An 18,350-nucleotide genomic window follows, 5' to 3' on the forward strand; every position below is an offset into this window, starting at 1 on the left:
TCTCGTGTTCTATCTCGTTATCCTGATAATGCTATTGTCGATACTACTGTGTGTGTATGTGTGCACATATACGTATAGTAAAACATACACAAACATGCCTCAGATATACATGGAAGGATAGGATAAACGGTTTTGTAACTGACGACGCGAAAGTGAGTGAAATGGCATTAAATCCCGTATTTAGTTGAGCTTCTCATAATTTTACTAAACCTACGTACAGTGGAATATTGGCTTACTTAATGTAATAGTTTTTGCAAAGGGAATTGTTAAAGACAACTGTAATAGTATACGGCATAAAATAATTTTCATTTAATTAACGTTAATAGAGACAGATTATCCACTTTCTGGGTAGATCTCGTGACTGCAAAGTTATAATTTTTTCAGAAATCGATCAAAACATATTCTGTTACACACGTGCGTTAATGGAAATATTAAAATTCAAAAGTCTCTCGAACATTCTGTTATAATGATTAAAAATCGAAGCTTTTTCTACGCAATAGTAGTACGCGGATAAAAAAGTATAGCTCCTCGAACGATTTAAAGTATAGCAACTCGTAGATCGTTACCACAACGATACGTATACTTATGGTAACAATACCGTTTCGTTCCTGTAACTATCTATTAGATAGCTGTGAGCCCTATACGACTTTCCGTAGTCGTCGCCTCACACGGCACCGTCTAACCTAACTAAACATCCATTTTCGCGCCAACTGTTTTGAATATTGTATAATTGTTGCTAGCAGACGTTTAATAAAAAAATAGTGTAAAAAATAATTGTGATGTTGAAATATGGACCCACGAGTAATTAATAAATTAACAGAGTATAATCTCCATAACTATGGTGATACATTTATTGATAAGTGTTTTTTATGTTTTTTGTAATCAAGTATACATTCATAACCAAAAATCTAAACATTATATATGGTCCTTATGTTATAATCTAAATGTGATACGTAAATAAAAGAAAAATAATTAATAAAAAAATGAGAACTAAATTATTATTTAATTTAAAATTAAGTTACAAATAAATCAACTCAAAAAATTAAAAGATATATTTAAAATTTAGTTAGACTATAACTAACTAATAAATCAGTTTTATAAATTATTTTATTTAGTCAAAGTTATTTGTTTATCATTTATTTATGAATGATAAAGTTTTTTAAATATCTCATATAATTTGCAACGTGCGTGACGTCAGATAGGGCTCAGAACGATACCGTATAGGTCTCAGAGCTATCAAACGTATTGTTGTCAGAACGATACAGTAGATCGTTGCAGTAACAATCTAGTAGATAAGTAATGCGTATTGTTACTGTAACTATACAGTATACTTCTCAGAACTATATTTTTTTCTCCGTATATTAAAAAATGTTTTTCACTCACAATTTGAATTATGAAAAAAAAGTAGTTACGAGGTTTATCCAGAAAGGGGACGGGATATCAAATTGGAGATAAAAATTTTTCACTGAACTTTATTATTTTTTTTAATTTTAAATATTCATAATAAGTTAAAAAAAGGGTGTAGAAATGTTTTTGTATGAGACAAATTGTCAACGAGGAAGAACCGTCAGTAAAGCACCCCTAGCGCTTTCGCGCTTGAGGTGTGCAAAATACTTACTAATGTTCGGAATCTGGATATTAATGAGGATTAATGAGAAAAATAATTCTGTGTAGAGCATGATAACACTAGAAACAAGTTAAGACTTGGTTTGAGATAAATATTATACTATGTGAAAAATTATGAACAGTTAAAAAATAATTATTTTCTCAAATTTTTATTTTATTCAACTGCAGAACTAAGTACCCATAAAAGCTTTAGTTTATAGGAATTCATAAAATCGGTTGAATTATCTAGGAGATACCGTTAAGAATAAAATTTATTCAAATTTCATTTGCCAAGATGAAGCTTACGGAACCACAAGTTAAAAGAGTATACAGTAGTTATTATACGACTGATGTTTAAGAAAATATGTAAGAACGTTTGCGAATAAATAAATTTTGTTATAAGATAAGACGTTGAGAATTTAAAATGTGATAAGATTAAAATTTTCGGTTATTTTTTTTTTCAACAACTTTTTTTTTTTTAATGTTTTTAAAAAAAATTTTAAACTTCTCCATAAGAATAGTAATTATTAATAAAAAAAAAATTAATTATAAATTTAATATAATAAAATCTTTTTTTTTTGTTTCAGAAATAAATTTTGACATAATAAATAAATTAAAAAAAAATATTGCCATTTTGAATTGATAGCACGATCTGTTGGTCGGGAATTTGTACAACAGTACTATACATTGTTGAATCAAGCACCAGCTCAATGAAACAGGTAATAATTTGATTCATTTAATTAATTATCAATTTTTCAATTTGTCCTGTTTCAAATTTTGATTTTTTCTCTATTAGTTCAATTATAACTTTCTTCTTTTTTTAAACGAAATTCTCTATTATACAAGTTGTTTTTCAAAAATAATCGTATCACTATTATTATTATTATTATCATTTAAACAAATAAATATTTATAATTAATTATTTAGGTTACTGGCGTCTTTTTTTTTTTTTTTTTTATTTACATTATATTTATTTTTTTTGTTTCAGAACACTAATGGAGAATTTTAAAATGGCGGTGCGTCGTCAACCTGTTCGTGAATTTACTCAGAAGAAAAAGAAGAAAAAAAAAATTTTTTCTTTGGTATTCTAAGTAAAGTTTACTAAGATTTCCAACCCATGAAACAAATATTACTACAGGTATCAGTCGAAGGCGTTAGTCATCATACAAAATATTCTAACCCCCTAGACTAATATATTCAAACTGTAGTAATATTGCACGCCTCGGAAGCGAAGCGGAGAGGTTGTGCTTTATAACCGACCTGTCAAGGTCACACGATTTCCACTCATTAAAGTGCATATATTTTTTTTCTATTACTCTTACACATTATGAAAAACACATCAATATAAAGCTGAAACACTAATGAATAATCCTGATACTTTTTTTAATTTGTCTAATATGTATTAATATAACAAAAAGTTCATTAAAAAAAATTTATCGTGGACGTCCATTAGTCTGTGGTTCAAAAAAACGGCGTGGTACGGATATCTCGAGAACGACTTGACGAAACTACTTAATTTTTTTTTCAAAATTTTCAGAAATAAGCAAAGAAGGTTCCTATCGAAAATCACTACTGTAGGCCTTCTCGTTTTTTTAAAAATAAATCATTACGGTTAAAACCGGCAATCTTACATGTAAACAAACACACACTGCCGCCATTTTTCATTAGGAATGTTCTCCTTATTTATTTTTTTTTTTTTACTTTTATTACCGTATATTTACCATGGAAATTTCTATGGGAAAAGAGCGGGATATTCAATTTTATTCGAAATTTAACTTTTAAAAAAAAACATAACATGAGCGTTCGAGGCGTGCACTTTTGGATTTTCCAAATTTTTTTTTTTTTTGAGTTGGATTATAATATAGGTCCGGCAATGTCCTAGTGATGAATTGCTGGACACGGAAGTGGAGTCACACCTGCGTAGCCAAACTGTCGAACAGTCCTCAGTAGAGGCGCTGTCTTTCAGTGATAAGATTAGAGAGAAAAATATTATGTAAGTCTAAAAATAATAAACAGAATTAGCCGATTGTTATTTTTCATACATGTTTTGAATGTCTATAAAATAATATGTCAGAGGGTCTGGATATATTGAGGGCCACGGAATACAGCGAGATAAAATAATTCAGTGAATATGGTCGGGTATATTTTGTAAATTTATTAAAGCAGTAACAGTAACAGTAGGGTTTACGTGCATTCACCAGTGTAGCGGTGGACAGAGTATAGAGTATGCGTGGTACTACATTTTAAAGGTAGAAGGTGGAAAAGGGCGCGAGAGCGCGTCGTATTCTCTTGGGAACAAACCCAGGTCGTTCCGATATATGCAAGTGACCTATACGCGTTACTCTACTCATGTATATACATATATATACCTACATACATACATGTAAGCTATTCGAGTAGGATGAAGGGCATGACATCCAGACGGTCGAGAATACCCATGGGGTTGACGTACAATTTTATTCTTTCTTCCCTTTCACCACGAAATAGCTTTTTTAAGCTCTCAGTGTATATTTCCATCGTTGCAAATTAAATGAATTTACTCTTATACACGAATAAATCATTAATGGAGGTTGAATAAAAAATGAAAAAACTAAACAACGCAAAACAAAAAATAAAATAAAAGTAATGAATAAAATATAAAAAGTGTGTTTGCCTATTAGAAATAAATGGATTGTAAATTCACACTGTCTGACTAGTACAGGTCATTTCTACTCTTGAGTTTTTATTTTCTTATTTTTTTTTTATTTATTCTCCATTGGTTTCACGACAAGGACCTGCAGTTAATACAGCAAGTGGATGTGGCGGGCAAAAGCCGTACTAAAACAAAATTGTTCTTGTTGAATATTTTATTCCTTGGCCCCGACGTCTCCTGTATACCTTCTAGGGTGGTTTTCTTCTTGTCTCGCTTACTCGGTTACAGCATATAGACGTAGTCACAAAAGCCCTTTCTATCTCTTAAACTTGTTTCTTAGATTGAATTACGATTTTACATTTACCATTAAATTTTTTTTACCTTTTATACTTTATCCATACAGTATACACACTGCTATTGCGATTATTGTTGTTATTTCATTAAATTTTTTTGTTTTGTAAAACATTATTACTTGTCGAACGGAAAGGATTATACGATAAATTCTTCCACTTGTAAACTCAATAATAGCGCTCATAATACTCGTATACAAATGGTAATTTGAAAAATCCATCGACATTGGATTTATATTCACCAGCTGTGCAGAATGATGCGAATTGGAAAATTAGGAGTTTATTCGGCTCGACACATTTTGCAAGAATAAATCGTCCAATGTTGTGTCCAATAGAATGAATTTGCTATTGGTATCCTGTCTGTTTTATATATATACATACGTATATATGTATATATGGTAGTAGAACTAGAAGCAATACAGGATTATGTATCAACATGGTCTGTAGGATGGATCGACCCCGTGTGAGGACAAAACGAGGCAATGCGGAAGTACCACGGCGCCAAGGTGTCTACTGAGTCGCGTGAGACGCCACAGTGCCTGCTGTGTTCTTTATTGTATGTATATTTTGCAAGTGAATACACTCGCAAATTCATGTATACGTATGCCTGTTTCTTGGCGTCGAATGGTTTAGTATGAACACCGAATGGACAAAGATTACGCACCGCGGGTGGACAAGCAAACTAAAAAGAAGTAGAGGAGACACAAATAATCAATGGCCATTATTCAATTGACAAATGATCCACTGGAAATCATTTCAATACTTTTCCAATATTAATACCTGATTTCTTTTTTTTTTTTTTATATATTTAATATTTTCCGTAATCACTAGATTAATTATTTCAGATGTCATAGCGGGTTGATTTTTAAAATTTGCCATTGGGAAAACTTTTTTTTATTTCCATCGGTTCTTTTTAGTTCTTGCTAATGAACCGATGATTGGATTTATTGATCGTGAAGGAAATGCAACTCAATGAATTCCTGATCGAAAAATGAACAAGTCGTTGGGGAGGAAGGTGGAGAAGGGTGAAGAGCAAGAGATAAAGAGAGACAGAGAAATGAAGGGAAAGAGAATCACGTTGGTGATGCTGAGAAGAAAGTTGCCTGCAGGGTGGATTACCAGAACTGTCGGTGGTGGTATACCTGGTAACGAGGGTCATGTAAGGGGAATAATTTTATAGCGGGAAAAGGCGCACGTGAGGTGTGTGAAACCTAAAGCTATATACTTTTGACGCATGACAAGACTCAAGTGTTGCTTGTGAAATCTTGATGAATTTTCTCTATCTACCTTATCTTTCTCATCCGTGGGCAATTTTGAGACTCAATCTCAGGATATGTAGCACACAAAAGTATACAGTTTATTTGACGTTAGCAATTCGGATAGCGGAAAACCTCAAGAATCTTGGAATTGCTGCTCTCATCTTCTTGTGAGTTTATGAAGCACGTCCGTTGTTTGTTCGATAGTCATTCAAGACTCTATAGCAAATAGTGGGTCCGCTCTCTTGCTCTCTTGAGTTTCAGAAAGGTCGATATGAAGAAGCGCTAACGTTATAGAGTGACTGGCTATCAGAGGGCCATTTCTAGTTTTCCATCTTTGTCTGACCCTCTTTTAACCACTTATCTTGTGTCTCTTGTGTGCCACATGAAGAGGAAGATAGATAAGATGGTAAAGCCCGTTTACGAAAATGGAAATTCACTAGAGCAACAAGAGCAGTTAGAGTTGGCCCCGAAATGCCGGACGTCTGGCTGCTGCCGGGGACATGGCAGTTAGTGAAGGAACCGAGGGCCTCGTAGTTGAGATTCACTTTGGACAGTTACGCTTGAGGCACACTTGAGAGATCGGCTTGGCTGTTGACGATCGATTTTGGCAAACGAGGTACCCTGAGTTTGAGACAAACTAAAGGTAGAAATGTCGTCGTGTCGAGGGTTAAGAAAGAGATCAAGTACTCGTAGTAATTCGAGTCGCGTTTTCTCGTGACTCTCGTTGAATTCATGGGCAACGACTTTCCTGAGTTGTCATCAAAAGAAATAAAACAAAAAAATATTCAAAAAATAACAAGAAAAACGTACTACTCTCTGTACGCCTCAAGGGAGTTAATTGGCTCAATCGAATTATGAATATTTAATTCCCGGCGTTTTCCCGTCTCGCCCATCTGCAACCCTCCAGGGTATGTCATGGGGGTGGATAATTGGTCTGCCGTTGAATTGGTTTCTCAACCAACTAATGCTTTGACCTATACACAGCATATATTCAATTCACTTTCGTCGTTTCTTCTCTCGAGACACAGATTGATCTTGGAAATGCTGATGATCAGCTCTTGTGATCTCGTACATCCCCAAAGCCAAATTGTTATTATACCCGTAATTCTTTCAAAGGATCTCAGAACAAACATTCACAATAGTCGCGTTCATAAACCGAACATTTCTCTTATCATTTCAATATTGTTCTAATACCTATACGATATTACGAACTCGATATTATTTTTTATAATTATTTTTACATAATATACATATAGATTTTATTATTTTGATTGTTTTCGGTCGATATAAATATTCAGTCATCTAAATTACTTTGTTCGTAACGTTTTATCATCCTTCTGCATGAGCAAATATCACCGAGTTTGTTGATTTGCAATCCATTTCTAGTTGACTAATTTTATGAGATTTTTTTTAGGTTTATAGTTTTGTATTTTTTACATATAAAATTTACATAAAAAATACATATAAAAAAAAACAGATGTAAAAAGTTAACTATATAAAGATTTTTGACTCATCACTGAAAAACAGCGCCTCTACTGAGGACTGTTTGACAGTTTGGCTACGCAGGTGTGACCCCACTTCCGTGTCCAGCAATTCATCTCTAGGACATTGCTGGACCTATATTATAATCCAACCCAAAAATATTACTACGGTGTGAGTATATCAGTCTAGGGGGTTAGAACATTTTGTATGATGACTAATGCCTTCGACTGATACCCGTAGTAATATTTGTGTTACATGGGTTGAAACTGTAGGTAAACTCTACTGAGAATACCAAAGAAAAAAATTTTTTTTTTCTTTTGATTCACAGTTCAGAGTCCGGAACGCGGGATAATCCAGCTTCGCCTTTACAGGATAGAATACCAAACAAAATTTTTTTTTTTTCTTCTTCTTATTCTTCTGAGTAAATTGACGAACAGGTTGACGACGCACCGCCATTTTGAAATTCTCCATTAGTGTTCTGAAACAAAAAAAATAAATATAATGTAAATAAATAAAAAAAAAAAAGACGCCAGTAACCTAAATAATTAATTATAAATATTTATTTGTTTAAATAATAATAACAGTGATATGATTATTTTTGAAAAACAACTTGTATAAGAGAGAATTTCGTTTAAAAAAAGAAGAAAGTTATATTTGAACTAATAGAGAAAAAATCAAAATTTGAAACAGGACAAATTGAAAAATTGATAATTAATTAAATGAATTAAATTATTACCTGTTTTATTGAGCTGGTGCTTGATTCAACAATGTATAGTACTGTTGTACAAATTCCCGACCAACAGATCGTGCTATCAATTCAAAATGGCGATATTTTTTTTTAAATTTATTTATTATGTCAAAATTTATTTCTGAAACAAAAAAAAAGATTTTATTAAATTAAATTTATAATTAATTTTTTTTTTATTAATATTTACTATTCTTATTTATTAAATAAAAGAATTATATAAACGGAACTCACCCAAAGCACATCTGAAATGGTTGGTGACTTGTGGTCGAATGCGGAATTGCGGAATCGGGAGCAGGAGCAGTGCTGCACAGGCAACGGTGGCAATGCTCATGAAGCGACGAAGGCTTGGTGTTGTGGTCCCACCGTAAGAGAATGGACCTCGGAAATCGCACCCACTACCGTACCTTGATAAACTGCGCATGCGCAGTGAAAAGCGGGAAAATATTTAAACATCCAGAGTGGGATTCAAAACCGACGATGCCCGAAGTCAAATCTCAACAATTACACGATAAAGTGCTACGGTAATTAACTATTTAAAAAATAACAACACAAATTTATGATAATTTATAATACAATAATTTTTTAAATTCATTATTTACTATTTTTTTTTTTTTTTGTTAATGTTTCCTTTACTTTTATTACTTACTTAATTCCGCCATCGAATTCTATTATAAATATAAATTCTTATTTCACTTTTTTTTAATCACTGTTATTATTTAAAATAACTAGTAGATAAATAATCTTGATAATTAACTGATTAATTATTAATAGTTTAGTAAACTGTATTAAAAGTTTTTAATCTGGTGAAATACGACCACGATGCGACTGTAGTTCAAGATCAAATGAATACCGCAACTGTGTAGCCGGGTTGCAAGAGCACATAAGCGAGTCTATCTGCCACAACAACGAGCACAGACCGGCAAGATTTTCTGGTCTCGTGACTGCGAACCGGCGTAGAGTTTGAATCCTACCAAAAAAAGATTCTCTATATAAAATGTCCGTCAACTTCGGACTTTTTCGTTTTTGACGACAACTTAAATACAATCTGCTATACAATTTGACGTAAATTTACTACCCGAACTAGAATTCAAATTCCCTGATAGCCAAGTTGTTATGTCCTCAGTGGACTCAGGTGCCTCCACCTCTTAATTAATTAGTGAACTTGAGATCCATAAATAGGCTCGTATTTAAATTTCATTTCAAATTATATATTAATATCTTACAAAACTTATTGCGTCTTATCAGTATTTAGTCAATAGTTTAAATAATAAATCGTAGTGACACATACTTATTAAATTATATATTTTTATTATAAGAAACTTATTATAAGAAACCTAAATAAAACACACGCATAAAAATAATGAATATGCATATTTTATCCATAACTTCATAATTTCATTAAATAATAATAATAATAATAATAATAATCATAGTCGACAATAAATTTATCACTGTTTTCAAATTCAAAATTGGTCCCGAATGACAACGAACTGCCCACTGTCCAGGAGGTGGCGTCAGCTCCGATCCTAATAACCTCCCAGGACATAACAAGGGTATCAGAGTAACTTTTCACTAGAAAAAAAAAATCGGTAATGTTCATTTTTACTATTTCAGAAGGTAAGCAAATTTATACATAAAAATGTCTACAATTTGAGGGTAAAAATATACTTTACAAGTCAAATTAACAATAAATTGATGTAAAACTGCCTAAAAAGTATTTTCTAGTCAGCTTTTGAAGTGAATTTGTATTCTAATTCGGGTAGTAAATTTACGTCAAATTGTATAGCAGATTGTATATAAGTTGTCGTCAAAAACGAAAAAGTCCGAAGTTGACGGACATTTTATATAGAGAATCTTTTTTTGGTAGGATTCAAACTCTACGCCGGTTCGCAGTCACGTGACCAGAAAATCTTGCCGGTCTGTGCTCGTTGTTCTGGCGGATAACTCGCTTATGTGCTCTTGCAACTCGGCTACGCAGTTGCGGTATTCATTTGATCTTGAACTACAGTCGCGCATTGTGGTCGTATTTCACCAGATTAAGAACTTTCAATACAGTTTACTAAACTATCAATAATTAATTAATTAATTATTAATATTATTTGTCTATCTACTAGTTATTTTAAATAATAACAGTGATTAAAAACAATCAAACAAGATGACTGCGGGTTTTGAAGATCCGTATGTAACATGTCCACTGGACGAGGTCCACAGGATTAGAAAAAGTCGTGTGCAGTATCATTTAATTAAATGCTTGAAGAATCATAAATTGACGGACAAGATAAAATGCCCGTTTAATCCATTGCATATTATTTATCCAAATGAAATAGCGGTAAGATGATATCTTATTTATTTCCTTTGTTCTTCTTTTTTTTTTTAACATTTATTTTTTTTTATCGGTTGCGTCTATTAAAATTCATAAAATTTTATTCTGTAATCAGCCGACACTTGAGAAGATTTTTATTTTTAAATAAATGAAATATTTAAATATTAATATGCAAATTTTTTAATAATTTTTTTTTTAAATGCCATTTGTTAACAAAAACTTGAAAATTAGCAAGCGTCTGATTATTTTTAGTTTCGTAATTATATTTTAATTTTTATATATTCATTTATTCTTTTCTGTTTATCAGCTTTACATGCTTGTTTGTGAAAGCAAAGCAAGTGTTGATTTGCAAATGTATGATAGAAATGATAAAAAGTGTTTCTCGGGAATAATATCTGAACAAGATGCAATGGCTCAACTCGAAGCAGCTCTCGGTCCGTCAAGTAATGAAGTTGAAAACAACGTAAGTATAATTGTTGTTAGAAAATTATTTTAATCAGTCTAATACAAATTTAAAATGATGATTGTTTTTTTTTCTCAGCATACTATCGATAAAGCAGGTTATGATCCTGTAGAGGCGAACCTGGATAATCCCGTGTCATCGATTAACTCATCACGTAAAGACATTCTATAATATATTTTTACATTAGTATTTCATTTTCTTGGATAAATTTAAAATTTCTATTAAATATAAAGGGTGTGTTTGTATATATGTAGAGTATGAGTGTATATGGTTAGAGGGCTGAACTTTGTTTTTACTTCCAACTCGTTTTCTGCGGCAGTGTACGATCTCATTCCATTTGACTCCATCAGTCTCCCCTTCATGGGCATATCCGCAGATGACGGAATCGTACAAGTCGACTCGGAAGTTTTCATGGGTTTCATGGGAGTTGAGCCAAGGACTTTGGAGACGCGTGATACGTGGGTCATAAACCAGGCCAATGGGACTCGAAGGGAAAAAAGACCGTGGAATTGAGGATCAGAGTGCCGAATATTGTTTTGTAATGGACTCTAGGCAATGTTCATGTTTACGAGCTGTCGTCTGTAGGCTGTTGAGCTCTTTCACGTTTGTTCATTCTGTCTATTTCATAATTCAAACCACAAAATGAGTATTTCTGTGAGTGGTTGGATAAATTGATGAGTACATAAACGAAAAACTATATTTCGTTCTACTATAAAGTATCCAGTAAATATAAAAAATATTATAGCATTTAGGGAAAATAAAAAATAGTAATAAAGAAAATATATATAAGTAAATAAAAGAAAATGATGAACAAATTTGATCTGGTTGTTGAACCTTACGTATCCTGATGATTGACCTATCCTATCTCTTGGGGAATTTCCCGTGAATTGATTGAATTTAGTTGCGATTATATCACAGGTAGACGCCAGCAAGATAAGCGAAGTCCCTGTTTTCTTTACTGTGTAAAAGGTAACTGCGTTATGGTTCTATTATCGGCAAGATTGCCTTGGGAATAGCTTCGTATGGCTATGACAAAAATATAAGATTCTATCGAATTCGGTTTGCCAAATTTATTCAATAAACCTTTTCCATTTTGTTTCCTTTTCAAACACATAAATAAAAAATAATAAATAAATAAAAAATTCACGGTCTTAAAATATTCATACACAAAAAAAAAATTTAATCAAAGCAAATATCTTTGGGCAAAAAAAAAAACAAAAAACATATTTATCTATATACGTATATATAAATTAATCAAGATAAAATAGACGGGATATTCAGAAGAATCGAATAGAAACGAGTGGTGGATAATAATTTCGGGAAAGCGTGCACGTAAAGTGGGGGCGGCGACGCGGTCGTCGGTTCGTTTGGTACGTTTCTAGCGACAGCCAGGTTGGCGGTGGGTGCGTTACTTCGCTCAGTAGGCGCCGGAAAGTCGGACCACGGGCGCCGCGTGGACGCCCGTGACTTCGATCCGCGCTCAAGTAACAGAGAAAGGTAGATTGATATGAACAAAGAGAGTAAGCGAGTTGGCTGAATGGTAAACGGCAATTCCGCGAGAATAGGAGTGGATGAACAATTCAAATACATACATATATAGATGAGCATATACATACATACATGTCTATACATAAACGCATGCATATATAGGGGCTGACTGAGAGAGAATACAAGTATTGTGAGAAGAAAAATGCAATTAGAAGGTCTGCTAGGTGGCATGTTTGTGTAAATTAGCCGCGTTAAATTTATACTTCCCTTTAACCTTTACTTCTTACGTATCTATCGTTATAAATACATACTTACATATAACACTCACTTTACTCGACTATTACATTATTGTACAGTAAATGTATTTACTTGGAAAACGCAAATGTCATAGTCATAAAATACTTTTTATCAGTAGTAAACCATTCGATTTCCCATCTCGCGTTATTTATATCCCCATGAAATTTGACCGTGTCTTTATTGACGTCGTTGTAAATTTTTTTTTCGTTTTTTTTTTTTTTTTTATTGTGGTAAAAGTAGATGGAAGAGGGAAGAAGGAGAGAAAAAGCAATGATGGGGGTAAGCTCATGTATTATTTTGAGTTCAATTTGTATTCCATGAAAGCGGGTCTCGTTGCGTTGCGACCACACCACTTTTACGACTCAACTACTATCCTGGCGGATGCGAATTTTCAGAAATACATATACAGTATATAGAGTATAGAGTAAAGGTATAATAATGTTCACCTGTACAACAAGATATGTTGAAGTAAAATGATGTTGAGTTTAAACAGGCGCTAAAATGAGATAGAATAAGCAGTGGCACGAAAAGGTGTGACTGTATATATGTAAATTTGTCACGTTGATTCTGCCAGAAGAGTTTTTCTCGCTGAGGTCGGAACATAAATTTACGAAGAGTACATAAATAACAACATACACGTTTTGTCGTTCTTCAATGTTGAACGTGTTTTCTCTACTCTATATACCGATGTACCTATCCAATATTCCTATATACATATATATACATATACATGTATTTATATACTGTAGTTGTTCTATCGCACGCATCATTATTTGTTCAGGTGTTTACATAATACAATAGATTGAATGTGGATTTACTTTTGTCTATATATTACTGATTAATGTTTATTGCGATATGCAGGTGAAAAATAATTTATCTTATCAGAGGCAAACCCTTGATGAAAAATAGTACTGACGTCAATGCTATTTACTGTTTGAGAATGCGATTGTGTATGCGACTAATTAATTATTAAAAGATATCATAGACATTTCAGTATCTATATATTGATAAAGCAATAAAAAAAAACTCACCATCAGTCACCCACTTTCATCAGCATTATTTACTTTTACATGTTTAATCTTGACATCAAATGACTGGCAATTCTTTAGTGAAGTGTTTGCAGATTTTTTTAAATTTTAAACTCACTTCAGACTATTATCGGACCGTCTTCTTAGATATTTCTTCACGATAGATACACTAATTGTCCAATAAATGTCAGAATAACGCGATAATAGTTTATAGCGCCGTAAAAATTATATTAATATTCAAATTTTATGACTCAATCAACTTCAGCTTTGTTTTCAGTCTCTTTTTCTATATTTGCTTTGGAATAAAAATTTTTACTCATCCACTTTTTAATTTAATAACCCACAAAAACTGAGCATTCATGCCCACGAGCTTCAATTGATGAAATCATGATTGAAAATTCTGAAAATAAATAAAGAATTAGTTAAAAATATAAATGAAAACCAACGAGTGTGAATGTAGCAAATATCAGATAAATTTAAAATTATAAATAAATAGAGTAAATAATTAAACAAATAATATTTATAAAAAATGCACTTATTGATTTAAAAATTTTTTAAATGCGCATTTTTAAAAATTTTATTTTATTAATTATTTACTCGATTTATTAATAAGTTTAAATTTGTCTCATGTCTAGTACATTCACACTCATCAAAACCAATATTTCTGAGACACCATTTATTTATTATTTTAAATTTCGATTAAACTATTTTCCTTTGTATTTAATTAAATTTTCATGAATTAAATTAATTACTCAATATTTTCATTTCACTTTATCGTTTGTGTAGCTTTGATCTATATAGATTGAGTTTATTTATTTAAAACCATTTAAATATAGTGGAAACCTAAACATGCAAACAACCTTCTCAATAAGACAATTTATAGATAAATTGAGAAAAATATGGATAGATTGATAAAAAAATTTTTTTTTATTTTTAAATAAATAAATAAAATGTATGTTTAAATAAATAAAATAAAAGGGAAAATAACCATCCATTTAATTAAGAGAACAGTTTAAAAAAGATTGTATAACAAAATCGTTAGATGTATTAAATCAATGTTTGGTGTGTGGTCAAGGGGAGAACCAAAGAGAGCCAAACTGGGTTTTATGTGATCTTTGTCATAAATGGGCACATTACGGCTGTTTGCATTATTTGAATAAATCATTGAAAGAAATTAAGGATGAAAAATTTAAATATTACTGCGATCTATGTGGTAATTGGTTAAAAAGTAAATAAACAGCAAAATAAAATAATTAAATTATTGTATATAATCCACACTATTAGTTTATAAATTTTGTTATCAATAATAAAATAGATATTGTTACAAAATTTGAACGTTTAAACCAGTAATTATTTAATTATTTATTCTTACGTACTAATTAAGTTGTTAAAATTAACAAATGGTATTTAAAAATGATCCTAAAGTTAGCAGACATTAAAAAATGTTTAAATTTTTGTTTTTCAACAATTCAATTGCAAAAAAATAAAATAAAAATATGCACATGTACAAAATTTTAAAAAGTACAGGTGCAACTTTTTCGAATATTTTTTTTTTTCATGGTTTATCGTCTAAAAAAAGATCCAAATATTATTAGACGTCTGCTAACTTCAGTATCATATTTAAAAGTCATAAATAATAAATTAAAATATTATTTATTGCTTTCATTATCAAAAACAATTGATAAAATATTAGAAAACATGTTCTGCTTGATAAAAATAAAGGTAATAATAATTTATTTTTAAAAAACTTTCGTGATTTAATAGTTTTTATCGTATTTTGGAGTAATTTTCTTATAAATCTCAACATATCAACGGTTCTATTGAAAAAAAAATTATAATAAAAACATGCACATGTAGATTTTAACGGAAGAAAAAAGTGCCTTCTTTCATTTAAAAAAAAAAAAAAAATATTTTCAAAATGTATATCCGCATCCGAAAATTAAAGAAAAATTAATTTTTTAAATATCTTTGAAAAAAATTGAAAAACAAAAAAAAAAAGGCACATTTAAATTTTTCGAAAATCTACAATTCCCTTTTTTTGTTTTCTCAAAAAAGTTATTTATCAAGTAGCTATGGCATGCCAAAGTTTCTAAAGTGAAAATGAAAAAAAAATAAAAATAGGCACAATTAAATACTAAAAAAATAGTCACAAATACCAGTTTTTGGAGTATTGAGATAATTAACAACTCCAGGAGAGTATTCCAAAAATTATTTTTTAACATAACAAATCGATAATTTATAAAAAAAATATTTAAAAACTATGCACTTTTTAATTGTTTAAAACCATACATCATCCTGCATTCAGATTTCTGGTAACTTTATTTTTCCCTACGATATCCCTAGCAAAACTTTATTTTTGTCGGATGTCTGCTACTTTCAGGGTCATCAATTTTTTTAATTTTTTTATTATTATTTTTTATTTTTTTATATCATTTTTATTTAAAGTTTTTTGGGTAACGTGTACTCGGTCAGTAAATAACATCAGTTGAATTATTAACAGCACCTCCTTCATAATCATAGCTGTCGTTGATTGGTACTGCAAATGGATTAGTTTGTTTATAGACACTCGAGTCATTATTGACATTACGGAAAGGATTCGTATTCTTTGACTTATCAGATCCAGCAGCTTGTTTCTCCAGTTCCAGTATCTTTTGCCGAATTTCATTTTCTCATTGGCCAGCGGGGCATGTCCATTAGTAAATCTTTTTCCGCGATCATGTTCTTCACACATTATTCCTCTAATAAGTGGATAATTATTAATTGGATATTCCTGCTCTTGATATTCATCTCTAAAAGTATCAAAATTAGCGACGACACTTTGGCAGCGAATCGGTTTAAGTTCTTGCAACTTCTGTGGATAATCTGGTCTTGCTGGCTGTACCATAAAATATAAAAGAAATACAATAAGTACTCTTAATAAACCACACGGAAAGAAATGTATGGTACTTATCACCATACTCTTATTACAGTATTGCAGCAAGTACCATAAGTATGGCGTTATTCACCATACTGTATAGTACAGAAAATTTTGTGTAGCTTACATGTCTGTATAGCAGAATTGACCAGATAAGTATGGGCTTGAGGCCCATACTACATTGAAGAAACGGCAATGCCACTAGGGCATTCCGCAATAGATCTTTGTGCGGTAGTCCATACACTATCGGATTACTACCAATACCGCATAGATGTAGCTGCAATACTTCGTTGATAAATAGATAAAAATATATTTATGTAAACAAGTGATCACAGGTTATATTAGAAAATAATTCTTATTTGAAAAAATTTATACTTTGATTTTTAATTAATTTTTTTAATTTAAAAAAAAATGATCCCTCATACCTGAAACGTCAAATTTACTATAAAAAAAAAGTGCATGTTAAAATATAAAAAATATTTATTCTTCATATAAAAGAAAATTCATATTAAAAATACATACCAAATATAGTTATGAATATATAAAAAAAACGTATATAAAAAATACATTTTTTATATAAATTTTATATATATTTTTTTCTAAGTTGTTGGTTACAGTAAAAATATAATTTTTACATATATTTTTTATATTTCCATAATTGTATTTTTTATATATTTGAAATATATTGTTTATATAATTTTTTTATATTTTTATATATGTATTTTTTTATATATTCTAAGATATATTTTTAACACATTCAAAATACATTTAAAACATATAAAAAATATATGAAAATCAGCTAAAGGTTAGCAATTTAAAATATATTTTTTATGTATTTTTAATACTTTTTTTTTATATGAAAAATATATTTTTGTAATATTTTAACATGTATTTTTTTTATAAATTTTTTTCATGGGAGTATAACCTATTTTTTGAATCAAATAAACTTTGATAATACTACAATATTAGCATAAGTAATTTGACAATATTGAATAGCGTTATCTACCAGAAGCATTGTGGATACCGCCAAGCAGTATGGGCTTGACGCCCATACTGACATAGGCTCATCCGCCATGACTATCGTGAATGTTACCATTCCCGTGATGGTCAAATCATCTATACTCACAATTTTTAAACGAATGAAAAATTCTTTGCTACCATACAGTATGGTAGAATCGACCATACAACATAGTGGTATCCGCGAAAAATTTCTTTCCGTGCATATAATTTAAATATATTACTTTGTAAATAAATTACCTTCACTTGACGTTTTCCTTGTTCTGTTTCAATTGCTGCAAACCTCTTGCGCTCTTGTAATCGAAACTCCCTCCTCTTAGCTTTGGATTCGCAGTTCAGAGTCCGGAACACGGGATTATCCAGGTTCGCCTCTACAGGATCATAACCTGCTTTATCGATAGTATGCTGAGAAAAAAAAACAATCAACATTTTAAATTGGTATTAGACTGATAAAAATAATTTTCTAACAACAATTATACTTACGTTGTATTCAACTTCATTACTTGACGCACCGAGAGTGCGGCGAGATTGAATGTAGGTTTACTTTTGTCTATATATTACTGATTAATGTTCATTGCGATATGCAGGTGAAAAATAATTTATCTTATCAGAGGCAAGTGAAATTCAACTCCGAAGTGAATTCGAATTTAAATGGTTACATGACTAAATATCACAATCAAAATACCACTAGCCTGCAGATTGAGATAGTATTACTTCAAAATATCACATGATATTATATCGTGT

The 18,350-nt window shown here is 30.9% G+C and overlaps 2 protein-coding genes and 1 long non-coding RNA gene across 7 annotated transcripts; 1 reads left to right on the plus strand and 2 right to left on the minus strand.

Moving 5' to 3' along the window:
- The first annotated feature begins 1,163 nt into the window (after positions 1–1,163).
- On the plus strand, positions 1,164–11,684 carry LOC130675836 (uncharacterized). 5 transcript variants are annotated; one of them, XM_057481715.1, is made up of 6 exons: positions 1,164–1,971; positions 8,287–8,597; positions 10,191–10,405; positions 10,707–10,862; positions 10,941–11,016; positions 11,182–11,679. In XM_057481715.1, exons 3-6 carry the CDS (start codon positions 10,232–10,234, stop codon positions 11,373–11,375), a joined length of 600 nt encoding a protein of 199 aa, XP_057337698.1. In that variant the 5' UTR covers positions 1,164–1,971; positions 8,287–8,597; positions 10,191–10,231; the 3' UTR covers positions 11,376–11,679. The 5 variants fall into 5 exon arrangements, 4 of the variants coding, with proteins under 4 accessions (XP_057337698.1, XP_057337697.1, XP_057337700.1 ...); XM_057481714.1 differs by lacking the exon at positions 1,164–1,971 and having other exon boundaries at positions 8,183–8,597; XM_057481717.1 differs by lacking the exon at positions 1,164–1,971 and having other exon boundaries at positions 8,183–8,597; positions 10,210–10,405.
- On the minus strand, positions 7,330–8,737 carry LOC130675838 (uncharacterized). Its single transcript, XR_008991342.1, has 4 exons — positions 8,723–8,737; positions 8,308–8,605; positions 8,065–8,197; positions 7,330–7,806 (listed from the first exon to the last, which is right to left on the minus strand). It is a non-coding gene; the product is annotated as an uncharacterized LOC130675838 (long non-coding RNA).
- A 3,630-nt stretch (positions 11,685–15,314) lies between the features above and the next one.
- Positions 15,315–18,035, minus strand: LOC130675782 (uncharacterized). Its single transcript, XM_057481627.1, has 3 exons — positions 17,847–18,035; positions 16,717–16,866; positions 15,315–16,550 (listed from the first exon to the last, which is right to left on the minus strand). The coding sequence occupies exons 1-3, from the start codon at positions 18,033–18,035 to the stop codon at positions 16,092–16,094; spliced, it is 798 nt and encodes a 265-aa protein (XP_057337610.1). The 3' UTR covers positions 15,315–16,091.
- Positions 18,036–18,350: the final 315 nt, after the last annotated feature.

This window comes from Microplitis mediator, chromosome 10, assembly GCF_029852145.1.
Source record: "Microplitis mediator isolate UGA2020A chromosome 10, iyMicMedi2.1, whole genome shotgun sequence".
NCBI lineage: Eukaryota > Metazoa > Arthropoda > Insecta > Hymenoptera > Braconidae > Microplitis > Microplitis mediator.